The sequence below is a fragment of the Ochotona princeps genome, chromosome 3 (genome assembly GCF_030435755.1).
Source record: "Ochotona princeps isolate mOchPri1 chromosome 3, mOchPri1.hap1, whole genome shotgun sequence".
Classification (NCBI taxonomy): Eukaryota; Metazoa; Chordata; class Mammalia; order Lagomorpha; family Ochotonidae; genus Ochotona; species Ochotona princeps.
The window spans coordinates 11219034-11239622 of NC_080834.1; the positions used below are offsets into that span (position 1 = coordinate 11219034).

Consider the following 20589-nt stretch of genomic DNA (forward strand, 5'->3'; position numbering starts at 1 on the left):
AGACATTCACAAGTAGTTGTTAATGTCTATCTATTTCAGAACCATGTTTTCCTAGCTGATAACTTCCTGATTAATATTTTTCCAGTAATGACTGCCATGAGTTTTGGAGTCGCCTTCAATGTCAGTGTGTTCTGTTCATTGAGTCTTTCTACTGATATTCCCATGTCCTGGAGAGGGGCATTCAGTGTGATCCCAACACCCTTGACTATCCTGGCCTCGTCTACATGATTGGGCTTCTGTGATTCCTTTTTTTTTTTTCTTTTCTGTTTTTAAAAGACTTATTTATTGTTATTGGAAAGAATGATTTACAGAGAAGGAATGACATAAAGATCATACATCCACTCACTGGTTTACTCCCCAAATAGCTGGAGTTGAGTTGATCTGAAGCCAGGAGCTAGGAGCATCTCCCTCATGGGTGCACGGTCACAAGGCTTTGGGCCATCCTCAACTGCTTTCCAAGGTCACCAGCAGGGAGCTGAATGGGAAGTGAAGCAGCTGGGACACGAACTGGTGCCCATTTGGGATCCCGACGCATGCAAGGCGAGGATTTAGCCATTGAGCAATAGCGCCAGACCCTTCTGTGCCTTCTGGTACAACAAATCCCCAAGTTCATTTCCTCTCCCAGTGTAATCTGGATATGTTTCCTCCTCCTCCTCGTCTCCTGATACTGCTGCCTCTTCTCACTGGGACCTATTTATTAAAATTGTGGGGGAGCTGAAGAGGTATTTTCTCCCTCATCCTCTAGGGCTGTACAAGAGAACAGAGATGGCATGGAAGGGAGATGCAGATGTGGTCCTGAGAGACTTCACAGCTGCTCTAAGGCGCAGGAGGCCCAGAGGACCAAGGCGTGTGCACTTCTGCAGAGTGCCGTCAGACACACCATCTTGAAAATGGTTCTGCAACACTCTGGGCCTACTGTCATAATTCTCAGCTAAAACCGACATCAGGAAGAATTCTTAGATGAAATGATCCAGAGGCCTGCCAATACAAGGTGCTCTATCATAGATGTGGCCTCGTTAAGCTTTGGAGTACCAAGTGTGCTTTTAGTATTAGAAAGAGTTTAATATAGATCCCTTACCATCTGCGCGCCATAAGCCACATACTTTTTAAAGCCATGCAAAAAATGTGGACTTGAATGAGAGCTTTGCAGAGAATACACCAAGACCCTCTTGTCTGCTATATAGGAGCAACCTTTTTACACAGGGATGGGTGATATCTTAACTAACTTAACAGGAAGGATTTGCATTAATTTGCTGTGCGGCATATGGACTTAACACTCTTCTTTTTCAAATTGATGTTGAAGGAGTATCCACAGAGCAACATATACCGAGTGCCTCCGAATTACTCTCCTCTTTCCTCCCAAATGATGCACCATCCACCGTCCACCTTGTGGAGCTACAACCTCATGGGCCAGCCCCAGCAGCCCAGCTTTTTCCTTCAGAACCAATCTCTCAGTGCAGGTATGTGTGATCAGAGCAGAATTGGGTCACTCTAGATGAGCAACAGCCCGGGGTTCTCTGCCTTGAGTTTGAAACCTCTTAACAAGTTCTACTTAGATGGCATTATTCTGTGATCTCTCTGATCCCGATGTTTTCCCCCTTTTTAGGGTCAGTTTGTACTTATGAGTTTATGTACTAATTTGAAAATTTTCATTCAGTGTTAAAGGAAATTAGCTGCTGATCAAAATCAGGCTTTAACATTTAAAGATTCATTTGTTTGAAAGGCTGAGTGCTGAAGAGAAGGCAGGGTTCTAATTCACACCTTACGTGGGATGCTGGTATTGCTAAAAGGGCATACCCTGCTGGGTGTGATACTAGTCCCCTAATTTGTGACATACAAAGTTGACAAGAGTTTTGTGCTGTGATCAATGTCCTTTGTTATACTGTTAACCACAAATTCTTTATAATAAGAAGCAACTCAGAAATTTGCTTAATATTCAACGGATCCAAGAATGTTCCTGATTTTAGCATTGCTGTGTTTCAAACTCACGTAGCAGTAGTGATAGTTCAAGTGAAGATTCTCTGAAGAAGACCGTCTGTTTATTAGAAATGAATATTCTTTCCATATGAAAGATTATATTCCTGAGCATGTTTAAATTTTATCTCAGTCTGCATCGTTTAAAGACGTGTCTGTTGTTGTAACAAATCTTTTTCTATTGTTTTCTATGTGGTGATTTTTTGTTTTGTTTTGTTCCTTAAGTACAAAATTTTGAGGGCTGTAAAAGGAAAGATTTGATTCTTGGTTTGGAAGAGGGAAGAATCCCTATTTTGTCACCTAAATCCTTGATTAAAAGAGCTGATTGGGGAGCTGGAGTTTTATATTCAAATCAGCCTCCACCACTCCATTACTGTGTAACCTTGCTCACATCTGAATTTCTCCATACCTCCATGTGACCGTCGGTGCGTGATTCAGTTATCCAGCTATCCAAATCTCCTGAGCCTCACGACGCATCTAACCCTGTCATGGATGCATGGGTAGTCTAGTGACCACGATGGACAAGACTGCCTGCTGCTAAAGGATATTGAAAACATAAGTGTGTTGCACAGTGTCCTTTCTTATATTGTGACCGTTTTAAGAAATTGATTTAAGTATTTATTTAACGCAGAGAGTGAATGGGTGAACTGGAGAAATAGAGAATATCTTCCATCCAATGGTTCGCTCCCCATGGCTGCCTTATTGGGATTGATCCTCACCGCAGTCAGGAGCCCAGATGTCACCCAGGGGCTTCAGGGACCCAAGGACTGGGGTCACCTTCTGTTACTTTCCTAAGCCAGTTACCAGGGATCTGGCCACTTGCAACTCAGGTTTAAGTTGGCTGCTCTACATCCAATCCAGTTCCTTACTAATAGCCTGGTAACGCTTAGGTGCTTGGGCCGCGCCTGTAGGTGGGAGACTCTGATGAAGCTCCTGGTTTCAGCCAGCCAAGCCTCGATTGTTGAGGAAGTGAACTTGTGGGTGGAAGAACTCTCTCTCTCTAAATCTGTCTCTGAAATAGACAAATAGATAAATAAACTTTAAGAGGAAAAGGTAGACTAGGCAAAACGTGTCATCTGACATGTGATACTGGCATCTCAAGTGCGAATTAGCTTGATGTGTCATAACACTAAATTTCTAATTGTTTCTAACATCAAAGAATTCAGAAGTTAGATTCAGAGCCTGCCATCAGTGATACATGCTCCTGATGTTACTTGGCTTTGGCCAAGACTCAAACAGATCTTATAGCTAAGGTAAAGATTTTAAAATTTACGTTACATGTATGAGTGGTCCTACACGCGTGGACGATGTGGTGGAGAAGAACTTCTCGTGGCTTTCAAGTTTGGGAGGACCAATAATCACACACATAGAGCTTAACTTCAGAAATATTTTATATATTTATACAGAACACACATTTATATAATTTAAACATTTATCATACATGTATTTGTGTTTATAGATTTATGTATTTCATGTAGCTGAAGTTTCTGAGCATTTCAAGTTTGAAATTACTTTCATGCCTTTCTACTACAAAGCAGACAGAAGAAACTTTAAAAAACATGAACTCTAGATTTATTTTCAATTACAAACAGCATTCTCTGCTGACTTAAGACATTTGGCGAAACTCAAGACAAAGGCAATATGTTTGATGTAAGTAATTCGTTTCTGGAAGCTTTGCCTCATCGAAACCCACATACTTCTGAAAGTATGCCAGTTTCTGTTTGTGTCAGGCATTGTAGTTTATCAACTGAAGTGCAGACTCCATGAAATCCTATGGAAATAGTATAGTTCACTCCAGTGTGGTCCTCCTCAATGTTCGCAAATGACGCTGCTCTTTAACAGATTATTCTCCTTTGCAGTAGGTGGGGCAGTACATATTATCCTTTTGCTCTTAAAAGGAGACTTAAAAGGTGACGTCTCTGTTTCCATAAAATACAGAAGACTTGATTTTTTCACATACTTAGAAACTACCCTTTGCTTTGGCTGCTTTTCTAGGTGGCTCCAGGTTGGACCCTGCGGGCTCCTTCGTCCCCTCCAATACCAAACAAGCTCTGTCCAACATGCTGCAGCGGCGCTCGGGCGCCATGATGCAGCCGCCCTCCCTGCACGCCATCACTTCGCAGCAGCAGCTCATACAGATGAAACTCCTGCAGCAGCAGCAGCAACAGCGCCTCCTCAGGCAAGCGCAGACTCGGCCTTTCCAACAGGTTGGTGCCGGCCCAACAGTGGAGGCCCTATACTCCCTTAGGGCCTCTAAGGATGACTTGCCCACATGTGTATCCCTGGGAACTTGTGTGAGTGCAGGGTCACCTGTCTCACACAGGTGCCTAACTACCATCTCAACCTTGCTGGGTGTTGAGGTCATTGATTGGATAAGTACTTGGACAGTCTTAGGCTTACTAGGCATTTGTCTCAGAACAAGACACTACGCACCTGACTGCAATCGCTGGGAAAGAACCCCCCCCCCACCTTCTTTTGTGCTCAGCTGAACTTCAGAACATCTGTTTTTTAGCTCTATTTTCGAGCGTTATTCTTAGGAATAACCTTGAATCCTTATGTTTCTTCAGTTTTGTTCTGTAACACTCTTGAATATTCTTCCAGCATTTACTTACACAGTCTGTGCAAACAAAAAGTATATTACAAACACATTCAATTAAGTGTTTGATTCATAGTTTTTCCATTTTTATGTCTCATTATCTAGGTTTCTTTTTAGGCACCAATTGTTTAATAAAACATCAGTGAAGTACAGTCCTTAAATAGACTCATGAAACCTACGAATCTATACAAATATAATAAAAAGAGGCTGTGACTTCTTCTAGTTTCTGTATACTTGTTTGTATTTCCCATGTTTTTTCCCCCGTTATGGGTTTGCCCTACTTTAATGATGCTAATGAGAATAGCTAATACTAACAGAGCACTTACTATACACCACAAGTCTTCTGATTGTTTTAAGCAATCCCATAGGAGTTAAGTAGTGGTCCTCCAGTGGAAGCAGCCACTCAGCAATATACCCTGCTCTAAGAAACACACACACACACACACACACACACACACACACACAACTTTAAAAACTGCAAAATGTGCCTGCAAGTGTTGCCAGCTTCGTGCTTTGGGTTGTTTTCTAGGCATCCAGGCACACCTGCACTGTGTAACTTACAGTGCTTCTGCAGTTAGCCCACTTCAGCAAGGTGGGATAGTTAGTCATTCTTAAAAATGGCTCTTTTTCCACCTGCAGAGTAAGAAGGATAAGAGAAAAGAAACTAGTTGAACTTCATGGAATGGCTGGAGCTCCGTGCTTGTCTCTGTTACTTCTAAGGAGTGCGTTAACTCAATGGGTCTCTCTGGGAAGATGGGTCTAGATTAGTTTTTACACCTAAATAGCAAAAATTTGGTTATTATTTTTTATAATTCATTGCTTTTACTTGTTTGTAACTATTTATAACTTCCCTGGCATCTTAGCTCTTTTTTGGGAGTGAGCAAAAATAGATATGCAATTGTTTTAAATCACTTTTGAGAGATATATGCACTGGAAACTGAGCATCCATCCCACTAGAAGAATTTATCTTGTTTTCAAGTAAGACTCTGCAAGTAAGATATGCATTGTCTCTTTGGCAAACATAGCATTTCTCACGTGATGTAATGTTCCTCATGTATAGACTTTTTTCTAGCTGTTACTTCTAAATTCAGCTTTGAGTTACTATAAGTGGTTTCTACTGTTGGTGGAAAGCTCACTGGATCACCTGCAGGTTTATACTGAAGAACTTTGCAGTAGTGTGGAAGAAATAGGGTTAAAAGATAGGTTGATTTTGGTTGTAAAAATCTAAAATTTCTACCTAGTGTTTTCATAATACACATTTTTCATGAGCCTTTTGAAGATCCTTTCTAAACATGGATTTCAATTTTTTTGCACTTGAATAAATTTGTATTTAAAATTCAGTTTTCCTTAAACTTGCTAAAGTACCTTCATATGCCTTTCATCAGGTTCATTTCCTGCTATAAAATAGGTCCAAAATGTCACCTAAAATTTTTTAGAAATATTGTGTTTCTTACTATTCATTTGTGCCAATTCTATCATTATGTTGGAGTCCCCTTTATTTCCTGTTTGTTTTTTAAATACTTATTTTGTTTTGATTGGAAAGACAGTTACAGAGAGAAGGAGAAACAGAAAGAGAGGTCTTCGATCCACTGGTTCACTCCCCAGATGGCTACAGTGACTGGAGCTGAGCTGATCCAAAACCAGGAGGTAGGAGCCGCCTCCTGATGTCCCACGTGGGTGCAGGGACCCAAGGACTTGAGCCATCTTCTGCTGCTTTCCCAGGCTGTAAGCAGTGAGCTGGATCAGAAGTGGAGTTAACTGTGATATGAACGCATACCCCTATAGGATGCTGGCACCACAGGTGGAGGATTAGCTTACTATGCCATGACTTCAGCCTCCTTACCTTTTTGAAAAGAATGTAAGTTCAATTTTGTATTGAAACCTGTACAATATTCTCTTCTCCGTCACTCTCCTTAAGTATTTGACACTTGCTTTTGAGGTCCCTCAAGGGCTTTCACTTGCAAGCATCTTTTTTTTTCCCCCTCTTGTCATTCTTTAAACATTGAATAATTGAGGAAAATGCTTCTGCAGAAGAGAGATGTGTAAGTTATGCCATCAGAGTACAGGCTCTCCAAGTGGAGCGCAGTGAGATGCATGCGCAGCTTCAGCTACAGTGTCTGCTCCGAGCTTGGTCTGAGGAACTAGTCCATCTTTTCTCTCTTCTGATCTGCCAGGTATGAATTAGATCTAGCTAAATTGGTGTTGTGTTAGGACAATAAGTTTTTGTAGTTATCCTTCATAACCTAGGGAAAAGGCAGATTTATATCAACTGTAATAACGGTAAAATTGTAGCATGTGATGTTGGGGACAATGAACTATTAAGCACAGATCATTTCATGTTGAAAAAAGATGGAGAAACATTGATTCCAACGTTGTTAAAGATGTTTCCTCCGGTCATGTTCTTACACATGATATGAATTTCTTTAGCTGTATAAGGACTAGTAATGTGACTTTTGGGTTTTTTGTTTGTTTGGGTCTTGTTTTTTATTGTTGCTGTTTTTTTGTTGTTTGTTTGTTTTGTGTTTTTTTTTTTTTTGTTCTAATTTAGAGAAAAGTAGAGAGCTAGGACTGAATATCCCGAGCCCTATTTTAAACATTCCAAGTTCCCAAGTTTTGTGTGTGTGTGTGTGTGTGTGTGTGTGTGTGTACCTGTGCCATATGTCACGCCATGTGGAAAATTCTATGCCAGGAAGCTTTGTTCAATGCATACAACTTGAAAAATACTGAATAATACTGCCTTCAGGTCAAAAGAATAAAGCATGTGTGAAAAATAAGTGACTACTGTATTCACACTTGCGTTCCATCTTCTAGATGTCACATCCTGTATATGCATATATTCTAAAATCAGAAGAATTTCTGAAATCTGAAATACTTAGGTTCTCACATATTTGAATAATGAATATTCAACCTATAAAAATGTTCCCAGAGCCCAACGTGGTAGCCTAGCAGTTAAAAAGTCCTCACCTTGAATGTGCCGGGATCCCAAATGGATATAAGTTCTAATCCTGGCAGCCCCACTTGCCATCCAGCTCCTGCCTGTAGCCTGGGAAAGCAGTCAAAGAGGGCTCAAAGCCTTGGGACCCTGTGCCCTCATGGGAGACCTGGGAGAGGCTCCTGGCTCCTGGATTCAGATTGCCTGAGGTTCGGCCATTGCGGCCACTTAGGGAGTGAATCATAGAGTGTAGGATCTTCCTCTATGATTCTCCTCCTCTCTGTGTATCTTTACAATAAAAAAAAAAAAATGCTCCCTGTCCTCATATTTCCTTACTCTAGAAGCATGTTTTCCTAAGTGTGACAAATGTAAAGTTTCCATTCACTCATCTTCCAAACTGTTCTTGGAGTTTTAGGAGACACTTTCATAGCCCTGTTAACCTGCTGCTTGCCACGTTTTGTTATGACATTATACACTGAGCTTTGTAATATATTTTTTATCCTGTTGTCCACTGAGCACACAGTACAATGTATGAGCTGTTTATTCTCAGTCGAATAAATGAATGCATAAGTTGAGTAGCTTTGTGAAGCCTAGCCTAGCCTGGCTCCTCAGCTGTCTGATATCCATTCATCCACTTCAGTGCTGGTGCTGTGGTGAGCCCTGCTTTGGGCTGTTCTCCAACGCAGTTAGTACAGAAGTGACATCACATCCTAACGTGGGAAGGTGCCTGAGACCTAACAGAGTCCCCTTAGCCACTGTTCACATGCGGAAGGTAAGAAAGCATCTAGCTGGAGACGAGAGGTCAGGGACTCCAGAGCACAACCGTGAAAACGCTCTCATTCTATGGCAGAGGCTGGAGGTGAGCTGCAGGCAAGACCATCTTAATAGTGTCCAAATCACACAGGATGTTAGTCGTTTTTAATCAAATGATTTGATGCTGTGATTGCTCTTAAGGTTGAGCATGTTTTTTTTCAACTCTGGCTCTTGTGGACCTGCCCAGAAGATGTTTTATTTAGGCAGCCTGCTTCCACTGTTCTCAGTGCAGTCTGCATCCAGAGCAGAGGTTATGAACATGTCCATCCACGGCCTCCCTGTCCCTGACTTAGACAGGACTCAGCGTAGTGTTGAGGCTGTGTCTGGGTAGCACAAAGACTCACGCCTGTTGGAGCTTACTTTGTTGTGTGCTTGTGAAATGATTCACTGCAAGCCATTCAGTACTTTGACTAGTGCTCAGGACAGTGGCTAGCTCATAGTAAGTGCTCAGCAGCTCTCCTTACTGTTGATGTTTTCTTTTTGTGAATTTATTTCCAAAGAATTATTGTCTCTAACAGTAATTTTTATGTTGATAAGTATGCTAAGCGCTAAGAGAGAAGCAAAGCACATGCAGTGCTTCACTTGCATAGCTATGTTAATAGTCTCTAAGATTGTTAAATAGCTCTCATTTGTTCAGAGACCGCCACAATAGTCATCTTGGTTTCTTAGTATGTTTCCGTGATCTAAAATTTGTTTTGCAGACTTCATTGCACCTCATACCAATTTCACTGTTGAAAATATTACTTTTAAAAAGACATTCATGGGCCCGACGGCGTGGCCTAGCTGCTAAAGTCCTCGCCTTGAAAGCCCCGGGATCCCATATGGGCGCCGGTTCTAATCCCGGCAGCTCCACTTCCCATCTAGCTCCCTGCTTGTGGCCTGAGAAAGCAGTCGAGGACGGCCCAATGCTTTGGGACCCTGCACCAGCATGGGAGACCAGGAAGAGGTTCCTGGTTCCCGGCATCGGATCGGCGCGGCACCGGCCCATTGCGGCTCACTTGGGGAGTGAAACATAGGATGGAAGATCTTCCTTTCTGTCTCTCTTCCTCTCTGTATATCTGGCTTTCCAATAATAATAAAAAATCTTAAAAAAAATAAAAAAATAAATAAAAAGACACTCATAATCCAAGAACTCATGCCAGTATAGATTCTTGGCAGTACCAGTGTTCGGTGCTGCTGCTTGCCTTCTTGTGGCTGCAGGAGCCTCCTGCCCCAGCCCCACTGTCAGTCAGCTAGGGGAGAGGCTTCCTGGGGAAGTCTCATTTGGACCCAGGGAAATGACCTACATCTTGATTTGTACTGTGGCTTTATCTGGATTTCTGCCCTTCAACGCGCAGAGTCACTTTTTTCTTCGTAATAACCTTAGACAGCTTAAGAATCCTAAGAATGAGAAACTGAGTGAGATGCATTGTAACAGTGCTGTTGGCTATAGGCTACGGGTAATGACTCCTAAGGCTCTTCCTAATGGTGAGGTGGAAGGTGTCTGACCGAGGATACAAGTGGTGTCACCCAGTCACCCTGGTTTGTAACTCAGAAATGAGACTATCAGCCCCATTCCAGTTCTCATCATTTGTGTTCCCAGCTGTGATCCATGTCTAGTTCTAGGGGAGGTAGTGCCTTAGAATGCATTTTCTTTCTCCTCCTCCCCCTTTTATTGCTGTATTTCAAGAATATAGACAAGCATAGACCATAATGTAACACCTACTTGACACTAATTTTATTGGAGTCGTGGTCCGCGTTGTTAGCTGTAGATCATTTTTGACTGCAGAAATGGATGAGGATCCTTATGTTTCATTTCCCTGCCTCCCTTCCTTCCCATAAAGAAGTAATCACTATGATGAATGTAGTGTTTTCTTTCCTAGGAAAATTTTTATACTTTTACTGCATATTTTTACATACATCAACATAAGCATTATGCATTATTACTTTTGAGATTCAGACCTTTAGTTAAATGATCTCATGCATGTATTACATTGTTTTGCAACTTGAATTTTTGTGGCTAATTTTTGAATTACACCCACTTGGTGACCAAGTGAATATCATAGTTCCTGTAGGATGCTGTTGCCTACGGACATTTGTGTATTGTTTATCCATCCTTCTGTTTCTGCTCACTTAACAAAACTACAGTGCTCATTCTTTCACTTTTCTGCTGCACATGTCCGGGATTTTAGAGGGTGTCTCTGAAAGTGGAAATGTTCATTTCATTTCGAAAGTAGTGGTAGTTCCTCATGTATGTTCCTTTCCCACATCCTCACTAATCCTTGATATTGTCAGACTTCATTTTTCCCTCTCAGAGCAGGTAAAAAGACATTGTATTGTGACATTTTACTTTGTATCCTGATCACTGGTGTTTCAGCATTACTTTGTTCTTCGTGTTTTTCTTACTCTGGAAGTTTAAATTTCATGGTCATATAAATTAAGCATATGTAAGTATTATTTGTTAAATGTGGACCAAGCATTCTTGTTGAAACCTGTTGCATTTTGATAATGTTTAATGCAGTTACTCTGAGAGTACAATTTACGTTAATCCAAAAGACCAAGGTATGAATCTAGGAGAAAAAACAGTCACTGAGCTGATAAAATATGTCCTGTCCCAAGACCTGTTATTTGGTCTCAAAGATAGAAAACATGTCCCAGCAAGTGGGAGATTTGCTTATTACTTAGTATCTGGTATTTCTCTGTTTACTTGGTTCATGAGGAAGATACTGATTTCATTTGCTGCAATTATGATTAGGCAAATGGAACGGTACTTCAAACACTGAGCAGAAAAGGGAAAGTAGAAGTATATTTGTGCCCCCCAATTTTTCAAAAGTCACGTATCATTTTTTCCATGAGATGTATTTTCAGGAGTTTTTTTTGAGGATTCCACATACCCAGGATTTTAAAAAAATACTAATAAAATTGCAATTTGATTTTTCACGAACTTTCTAAAGAACCCTTGTAAAATAACCCAGGACGTATCTTGGTTTTTATGAAAGAGGACAGAATATAGGGCAGAAATAAGGGACTGCCACCAAAGGGAGAGTGGTCGTTGGATCTAAAGACCAGTGCACAGTGCAATGTATTATGGATCTATACCCAGAGGGTGACAACTCTTTCCTATCTTATATTTTTGACAAGTGTCTCTTATGCTTTCTAAGCATTGGCATTCCAAAATGCATTGGAAGGGTCAAAGATCCATTGTTCCCTTTCTACCTCTAGAATTTACTGAGCTCTGGGAAATTTTTAGTATTTCAGTCATTATTTTCTCTTCAATTGTGATTATAAATGATAAAACAGGGAAACCACTCGCCTGAGAAATAACAGTCTCCCCAAGCATTCTATCAGCTCTTTGTCTGAATCAGCTTCCCTATTAGTGGGTACATAATACGGGGAATAAAAGTGTTTTTCCGCCGCAGCTGATCAAATAAATATGTGGTTAGCCTGGTGTGATGCGTTTTCACTTGCATTTTTTTGGGTATGGAACTATCTTTAAGTATGTCCACAACGATGTATGACCTACGGACTCATTCACTTCATGTTTAATCTGTGCAATGTGACCCGGATGTCCTTGGCTGGCTGTAAGCTGAAAAGCCGACCTGTCCCATGTTGCTCACTTTGGGATCTAGCATCCCTTAGTGGTAGCACATGTCTCTGTCTGGTATGTCTGACTTCTTTAATGTTGCCACGTAGCCTTCTATGCTATGCTGTCCTGCTTTATGAATATTACCGTGTTATCCATCGGTGTCCCTATCAGCAGTGAAGTCGTTTGTCCTATGGATTGGTACAAACTCTTTAGGACCTGGATTTTCTAGTCTTGTCTCCCTGAGACATTATTTTTAAGTGGAATATGTCATGTGTATCTTAGCTACTCACATCATATTGTCTGCCGTTTTCTTGCTGTCCCCTTTCTGTAGGACTTCTGTAACTCTGCTGTCCCCCTTCTGGAAGACTTTGACAACATAATGGTAACACCCCTGCTGTCATTCCTCTTTTGTTCAAGTTAATTTTTGTAGCATTCCCCCTTTGAACATCCAAATGAGAAGCGAGTTTTTCTTCTATAGCTGGTAATAATGAGAGTCTTCATTCCACTGTTACTCACTTGGCTCGTGTTTGAGACTGTAACAGAATCATGAATGCATTAACCATATTCACTGCGATGGAATTCATTTCTAGAAGTTGCCCCTTGTGATCACCTCATACTTTACTTTTCATCCTACACGTGTGTGATCTAGAAATCAGTAACTGTTCATGGCCTGGGCTTGGGAGTGGAGAGCAGTTCATGCGTCTTCTTGGAACCCATCTGCTCCTAAGCTTTTGCTTTTCTCTGTGGTAATTCACATCATTAGTAGAGGAATGCATGGCATGCAAACTCTGAGGCCAATGCAAGATAATGAAAACTGCGGTTATGAAACATATCCTTCTCATCACATCCCACTCACTCACTGGCTCTTCACAGATTCTTAACAGAACGCATCATCTCTATTTTCTTTCCAGTGTGGAGAGATTTTTTTTTTTTTTGAGCATAGGACTAGTGCATGCATGTCGTAAGACTTCATCTCTACTGCTTTGCCTGGGCTAGCTAAGAATGCATGTTTTGCATTAAATTACTTATAGGTTTCTGTATCAGGTAGCCAACCCACAACATAAACCCAAGAAGCATTACAATAAAAAGAGCAGAGCTCTCAGTTGTGAATGTAAGTCAACTTGTTTCACTGCTGTTTTAATGAGAAACATTCTTATACATTGCTGAAAGTATCCTTAATTGTGTATGTCAACTTTGAAAAATATGTAGGTTAGTAAATACTTCTTCATGGATAATTCCTCCAGTAGTTGGTTTGAAAACTTTCCCAAGAAGTTTCAGTTTTTCTTAACACTTTGTGATGTGCAGAGAGCAGGTGAGGATTTTATTTTTTAAAAATTGAACTATGGGGCCCGTCGACGTGGCCTAGCGGCTTAAGTCCTCGCCTTGAAAGCCCCGGGATCCCATATGGGCGCCGGTTCTAATCCTGGCAGCTCCACTTCCCATCCAGCTCCCTGCTTGTGGCCTGGGAAAGCAGTCGAGGACGGCCCAATGCTTTGGGACCCTGCACCAGCATGGGAGACCAGGAAGAGATTCCAGGTTCCCGGCTTTGGATTGGCACAGCACCAGCCGTTGCGGCTCACTTGGGGAGTGAATCATCGGACAGAAGATCTTCCTCTCTGTCTCTCCTGTCTGCATATCTGACTTTGTAATAAAAATAAATCTAAAAAAAAAATTGAACTAAACTTCCAACTTTAGAATTATTTTGCTGATAGCCAATGTTGGTAGGGCATTTATCGTTCAGATGATAATGTAATTGCAAAACAAAATAATTCATATTAATCGTGCATTTATGAAAAAAGCAGTGACACATGCACAAAATGCTTTGTTTAGTGTATACTTAAAGTCAAATAAAGATTTTTGTCAATTTATGACTCAAGTTAATGAAAATATGTATATGATTTTGTCATTGTTTTTCCTCATAATTGACCCTCTTTATTAAAATTTAATGAATTTATATTGAATCACTTATATTCATACTTCCTGGACAGGCTGGTAAGGTAAAGATTCTGTATTGTTTAAAGAGGAGTCAGTATTTTCTTCTGGCAGTTAGTGTTACTGTATCCCAGCTGAACTATTCAATTGAAACCTTTATAAAAGATGAAGCTATACTGGTGGAGAGGGTCCCTCACAACGATGTAGGTTTCTGTGTATGTGATGTCTGCATTCAGAACAGGCAAGAAAGATGTGAGGAGAATGACTTCTGGTTCACAGCTTGGGCCGTTTTAGCCTGGAGCACATTACTCAGTAATTTCCCAACTAGGAGTCATAAATAAAAGCTCTTTTAGCTGGATGAGTCATTATCCTCTGGTTTTTATTGTACGCCTTTTATTATTTCTTGCAAACCACTGTTTTGAGAGCCAGAGTCACAACTCTGGTTTTCCAGCTACGACTTGCCTCTCTGCCTATGAACCCTTAACACCATGGATGGGTTCCTAGATGAAGATTTGAAGCAAAGCATTACTAGTGCATGGAGTGGCTAAAAAGTTGCGGATTCTGAACTGCCGCTGACTGCTAATGGGGGTACAGCCAGTTGACCCACAGCATGGTTGCCAAAGAGAAAGAGAACAAGACCCCGAGGAATGAAAACTGTGTTTGAGGATGATTTATCAGAAAAAAATCAGCGCACTAAATGCATTAGTTTCAAATTATGCAAGAGACTTTGAGTCAGTATCTCTGAAGCCCAGGCACTTCTCCAATCTGATTAAAAACGTAGCAATAAAACAGAGAATTGTTTTTATAGCAGCTAGGAAGATTAGGCAATATTGAATGTCACGGCTTCTTTAAAATTTTTTTGGCATTGAAGAAATTGCAGCCGAATTCTTTTTGTAGAGGCAAGCCCGAAGCAAAGTGCATTAAGGCAGAGCAGACACGGTGTGTAGGAACTTAGATAGCCATGTGTACGTGGAATTGTGTAATTGGTGCAAGCACTCCCTCAACGCCTGCAGATAAGGTATTTGAGCTGAAAGTGTCACCCAGCAACACAAGTGTCTATGTCCGTCTTAGACACAAATAGTCCATCAAAAAACTTGCATCTTGGCCTCCCGTTTCATGCATGTGCACAGGAAATTCATGTTCCTGCTTATTCTTTCCTATAAACAGAAAAGGCACAGGTTGAAACTGAGTTACTCTTCAGATACTAATGTAGGCCAAAAGACAAAAGCTTTAAAATGATACATGTTAAGCACAAATTTTTTTTTCAGATGTATTTATTTTTATCTGAAAGACAGAATTTACAGAGAGAAATGGTGAGAGAGAGAGAGGTCTTTGACTGGGTTCAGTCTCAGATGGCCACAACGGCCAGAGCTGAGCTGAGCCAAAGCCAGAAGCCAGAAGCTTTTTCTAGGTCTCCCACGTGGGTACACAGACCCAAAGACTTGAGGCATCCTCTGCTGCTTTCCAAGGCCATAAGCAGTGTGCTGGATCAGAGGTGGAGCAGTTAAGACACGAACCGGCACCCTGTGGGATGCTGGCACCACAGGTCGGAGAATTAGCCTGATGTACCGCTGCAGCAACCCCTAAAAACAAATTGAATTGGGATTTCAAACTAATGGATTAGGCTGAAAGAAAGGGGCAGTGGAAAGTACTTGGTAAGATAAATCTTAAGAACATACATTTACTTAGTATCTATTAAGTGCCACACACTATGCTAGTTTTTCAAGGTACTCAAAGTCTTTGCTTGCTTATTTTTCCTCAACAAATTGAGCAATTTCTTCAAATTAGTATAATGTGTTCCTGGAATTTTTCTGAGGAAACCACAGAAAACTTTTGATCCATTTCAATCTAATGGAGGAGACTAAGCCATGTCCGTCAGAACAAGGTGTGATAGTTAGGTTGTGTGCAGAAAACTTAAGGGAAGCATCCAAATGCAGGTGTTGGTGACCTTCCAAGGGAGAAACTGCATACTGTATTGTTTCCTAAGGAATATGTTGGGGGAAATTGGAGTCAGGGAAGAACAGAGCATGTTCATACATAAAGAGTTCCATTTGAACACACCCATGGATCATATGCAGGTTGGAGCGTTGCAATTATGTTTTGATCTGTTTGAATTCCTTCTTCCTGCTTTTAACTGTGTTTCCTCAAATATTGGTTAGATTTGTGATTTTTTTCTTAAAGTAAAACAATTTTTAGTTTGTTTTTAAACCTCTATGATCTCAACTAATTGTTAATGGAGAAGTGTTGCCTGGTAACTGAAATACACACTTTATTACTACTCTAGTTTCCTATAACTCCCCCCAGTGTTAATCATAATGTGTTTCTTCAAAAAGCCTGGGAAGAGCTCAGGACTGGATCTGTTTTGTCTGCACACAGCTGTCATGTACAGACCACATCCCATTCCCCTGGAAGGTGAAACAGAGCCTGGGCATTTTGGATGACATGTTGATTGGAACATTCTAACATAGAATTAATTTGCTTTTATTTTCTGGGCAAATCATACATCTATTTGTACCCACAAAGAGCAACCATAGATATTCTCCTGTTGGTTTCCTATTGGGTGATTTTAATAGGCACCCCATGAGCATTCAAATATTTTTTTTATTGTGAATGTGACATATGGCATTAATGAAAAGTACCTTGACTGTATAGTAAAATTCACCTGGGTGAATCTGGTCACGGACTGCCGGGGGTGCCTCGGCTTTGTGTAGGTTGCCTGGCCTGCTAAGCCAATTGGATGCTTTAAATCTGGCTTTTCCTTTCTGAAGAATCACAGAGATGATGCTCTTTCTCAGAATCTTTGTGAGAATTCTGGTAGGTAATAGATTACTTTTTTTTAAAATATTCATTTGAAAGGCAGAGCCAGGGAGAAAAAGGAGAGACGCAGATATTGCATCTGCTGGTTGACTCCTCACATGGCCACATTGGCTAGGGCTGAGCCAGACCAAAGGCAGGAGTCAGGATACACGAGTTCTGTAGAGTTTCCCATGCGGGTGGCAGGGACCCAAGTTCTCAGTTCATCTTTTCACTGCATTCCTAGGGAACTGAAGTAGGCTTGAAAGGACTTGAAACTTCTATCATAGGCTCTTAACAATAGTCAGTATTGTCTTCTTAAATAAATTTTATTCTTCTCTCCCTGCTGGAAATACCTATACCATTTTCCAGGCACATTAAGATGGTTTTATGGATCCATAATTAAGCAGCTTTTAAGATGAGAATACCTGCTGAAAGATGATTCTAAAATACTCACAGTAATCCTAATTTTTCCTAAGTCATGACTGTTGAGAAAAGCCCAGGGGTGGCAGGAAGCTGGGCCCCTTTATAGGGTTGTCACTATGAGCTTTCATGAAATATCTTACACCACCAAAACAAAAAACACACATACAGCTGTATTTAGGAATGTATTTCTTTTCCTAAGGCTGAAACAATTATTTACACTGGTGAACAAATATAAATAGGTTTTATTTGTTTTGCACTATGTTAGAGCTATTTCTGAACAAAATTATTTATTGGTTATTGTAATTATTAGAGCAGGCACCCAGTTTATCCCTTGAATATATGGTTCAATTGGCAATATTAAGATCATTGTGAGGAAAATTTTTTTAAAACCCTGACATTTTTGTGTGCCATTTGGTTATGCTACCACCTTTATTACGGGCACGGGATGGTGCAGCTCTGTGTTTCCAGATTTCATACTTGGAAACTCATGGCATTTCACCCTAGAGGAGCATTCTAGTACTCCAGGGTATGCTGGGAGACCTCCGGGAACCGCTGTTTCTGAGCAGGTGTTTGACGGCTTAAGCTTGTCTTTGTGTGGTCACGGGGAACACTCAGTCCTCTAAGTAATGCAACAGTCTAAACATACATAGGACCTTGGTGAGAAAAAGGATTGAATACGGTTTGAATGTGTACAACAGTTGACACTCGCTGGCATGGGTTGTTGGGGTTAATAACCAGAAGCTCATATGGGGCCCTTGCCATTAGGATCACACGTTTCCTTTACCTTTGTTTTGCAGGGCCAGCCCGGGGACCAGGCTGCTCTCTTTGCTGCACAAGCACGGCCTGCCCTTCAACTCCCCCAGTATCCAGGGCTGCAGCAAACACAGGTACCCACGCGTGGCTTGTTGTTGATCCTGTGAAACAGAGTCAAGGGACGTGAGGCTTTAAGACAAGTTCTTGCAGTAACGGGATGCTCTAAAGAAACCCAGGATCAAGGCATTGAGTTCCTCAGTCTTTCTCCATACATGCTGCCTGACAATAATCCATCACACATTCCTCTAACCTCCAAGCGCAAGGCATTCAACTACCTGGAAATGTCATGCTTTGAGGATTTGAAGAGGAAGCGTTCTTGAATTAGCATTCTGTTCAGCGCATTGTATGTAGTCGTCCAACAGAATCTTAGGGTTATTTAAGGTGTCAAGTTGGAGTGCGAAGTATTCACCTTTAGTATTGAATAGAAAAGCACGTGTTCAGATTATAGTTAGAGTACATGGAAAGAGCTCAAACATGATTACAAGGTGTTGAGTAGTATCTGTTGTACCCTTTGTTCCTGGCTCAGGTATGGGTTTTTGTTTTTGTCTGATTTGGGGGTGGACAAGGAGGGGAGACTAGTTAGTTGCTAAAGACGTATTTGTCACATCTGAAAAAATATGGTCATACGTTTGTATCACATTGAGCATGGATAGCTTTTCTGGCTAATTTTGCAAATGCTATTACTGATGTCATTATATGCTGGACATTAGCGTCATCTGTGCACTCAGAGTAAGGACGCTTGCCAGATAATTTTCTCTCTCAAAATCAGAAATCGATGTTGAAATCCAATTCGATCAAGTGACGATTGTCATGGTTCTTAGTAGCAGTTTCCATTGGATCTTCCCACATCAGTTCATTCTATAGCTTTCTGGCCAGACTCCCTGCCAACTGAGCAGTGCTTCTCATGTTTGCGTCTGAGCTTTTGAACAACCGCTAAATCTTCGTGATGGGAAATCTGGATGACAAACTGACGCTGGCTTCTCCCCCACAGACGCTGCCCCAGGGCTATACGATGTATGGAACACAGATGACGTTGCAGCAGACAGCACAGCAGCAAGCCAGCAGCATGGTCCTGTCTCCTGGCTACAACCCCCGGAACTACCCGGCCACACACTCCAACCCCGCGCTGCTGGAAAGACTGCGACAGATTCAACAGCAACCTAGCGGCTACACGCAGCAGCAAGCCTCGCCCTACCTGCAGCCCCTGGCTGGCTCTCAGAGGTGATGCTCAGGGGAATACTGACGGCAGCTCCAAACACGCCCATTCTTGGGTTTGTTAAGCTGCTTCGAGGGCGTGGCACCTGATCCTTTGTGTCTTTCGTATTCCATCATCTTGTTTTCAGTAGTGTCCTGATAGAGCACTAGAATAAGCAATGATAATGAAAAAATCCCCTATCGTGTTGTTCGTTAAAGACCCTATACTTTGAATTCTTCTCTTGCATGGTACGGCTCTCGTACTGTGTACCAATGCTTTTCCTTTGTGCCTCTTAAAAGTTTTGTTGTCATTGAAAACCTCTCAGGGGACTTGTGATTGCAGTTAACAGTGACTTAGCCGTTCGATTGAGAATTGCATGATGCACCTGGAGTTTTGTTATTACTTGGTTTCTCCCTTCACACTTCAGGGATGACTGGAAGATCCTGGCAGATTGTTTTCAGTTCTTGTATTGCCCACATCTCTTAGACACAGACCATAACTGCACTGTCCGTTAGGGTCACAGCAAACCACAAGTAGCTGTTTACACTTAGAGTTTTTATATTTAAAATTCAGTTCCACAGTCACGCTTGTCGTATTTTAAGTGTGCACTAACCAGATGTTGCCATTAAGGCCAGCTTCAAGCATATGTGAGCTGCGCCTTCCTACACGGTGTTGTGTATCCAAGGACCCTTGCTTGACCTCTTGTTTCCCTCTTGAAATGCTCAGCTAGCGTTCAGCCAGGGATACCTGCATTTCAGCTTTTCCCTGAGACTGAAAAATCATGTAGTGGGTTCTGCTGTCCAGTGGCTATGTCACTGGGTGGGGTAGACAGAGGCCCCTTCTGTCATTCTAGAAAGCTCTATTAGATATTATCCAGTAGGTTGGAATTATCCAGAATTAAGTTTCCTGTAAAGTTTTGCATTCCAGCGGATAACAGCAGAGCTCCACTCTGTAACTACCGAGGGATAGCTTCCCTCTGGCAAGACTGGTGGCAGCTCAGTAAAATATTTGGATATGGAAACCAGGCATTGTGTTTACTGTTTAAGAGGCAGTACAGCAAAGTGCCATATAGCTCAAGAGCATGAAATTGAGAGCCCAGTGTCTAGCTTATAACTGTGCAATTAATGTCTGTCATTAACTATTTTATGAAAGTCATTTGCACACAACTGCAATTTTTCCCAAAGTTTCTTGCTGTTCTTTTTCAAGTAGTCCCATCTGTTAATTTAACCACTGACCCTGATCCTGTTTGAAGTACGCAAGTGATGGTTGAGTTGTAAAAGCTTCTCTGTGAGTGTCACAAGCTGGTGGCGTGGATTGGATTAAGAACTTGGTAGCACACTTGGCCCTGAAACAAACTGCCTTCTCTTTTGCCAGACTGAACCACCAGGCTCTACAGCAGAGCCCTCTGGTGGGCGGAGGAATCGACGCTGTACTGACCTCCACACACCCTGCCCTTCCCTCAGTGCCCCTGCCTCAGGACCCTATGAGGCCCAGGCAGCCACAAGTTCGACAGCAGCAAAGACTCCTCCAGGTATGGAGCATGGAGGTGA

General features: G+C 41.6%; 1 protein-coding gene across 4 annotated transcripts in view; it reads left to right on the forward strand.

The window, feature by feature from the left end:
• The window catches only part of MED12L (mediator complex subunit 12L), a 327308-nt gene that overhangs the window by 287317 nt on the left and 19402 nt on the right, over positions 1–20589 (forward strand). For all 4 annotated transcript variants that reach the window (XM_058661436.1, XM_058661437.1, XM_058661438.1 and 1 more), the window contains 5 exons: positions 1304–1460; positions 3970–4181; positions 17829–17918; positions 18836–19065; positions 20414–20570. In XM_058661436.1, coding sequence (XP_058517419.1) covers positions 1304–1460; positions 3970–4181; positions 17829–17918; positions 18836–19065; positions 20414–20570 — 846 coding nt within the window. The remainder of the gene's footprint in view (positions 1–1303; positions 1461–3969; positions 4182–17828; positions 17919–18835; positions 19066–20413; positions 20571–20589) is intronic.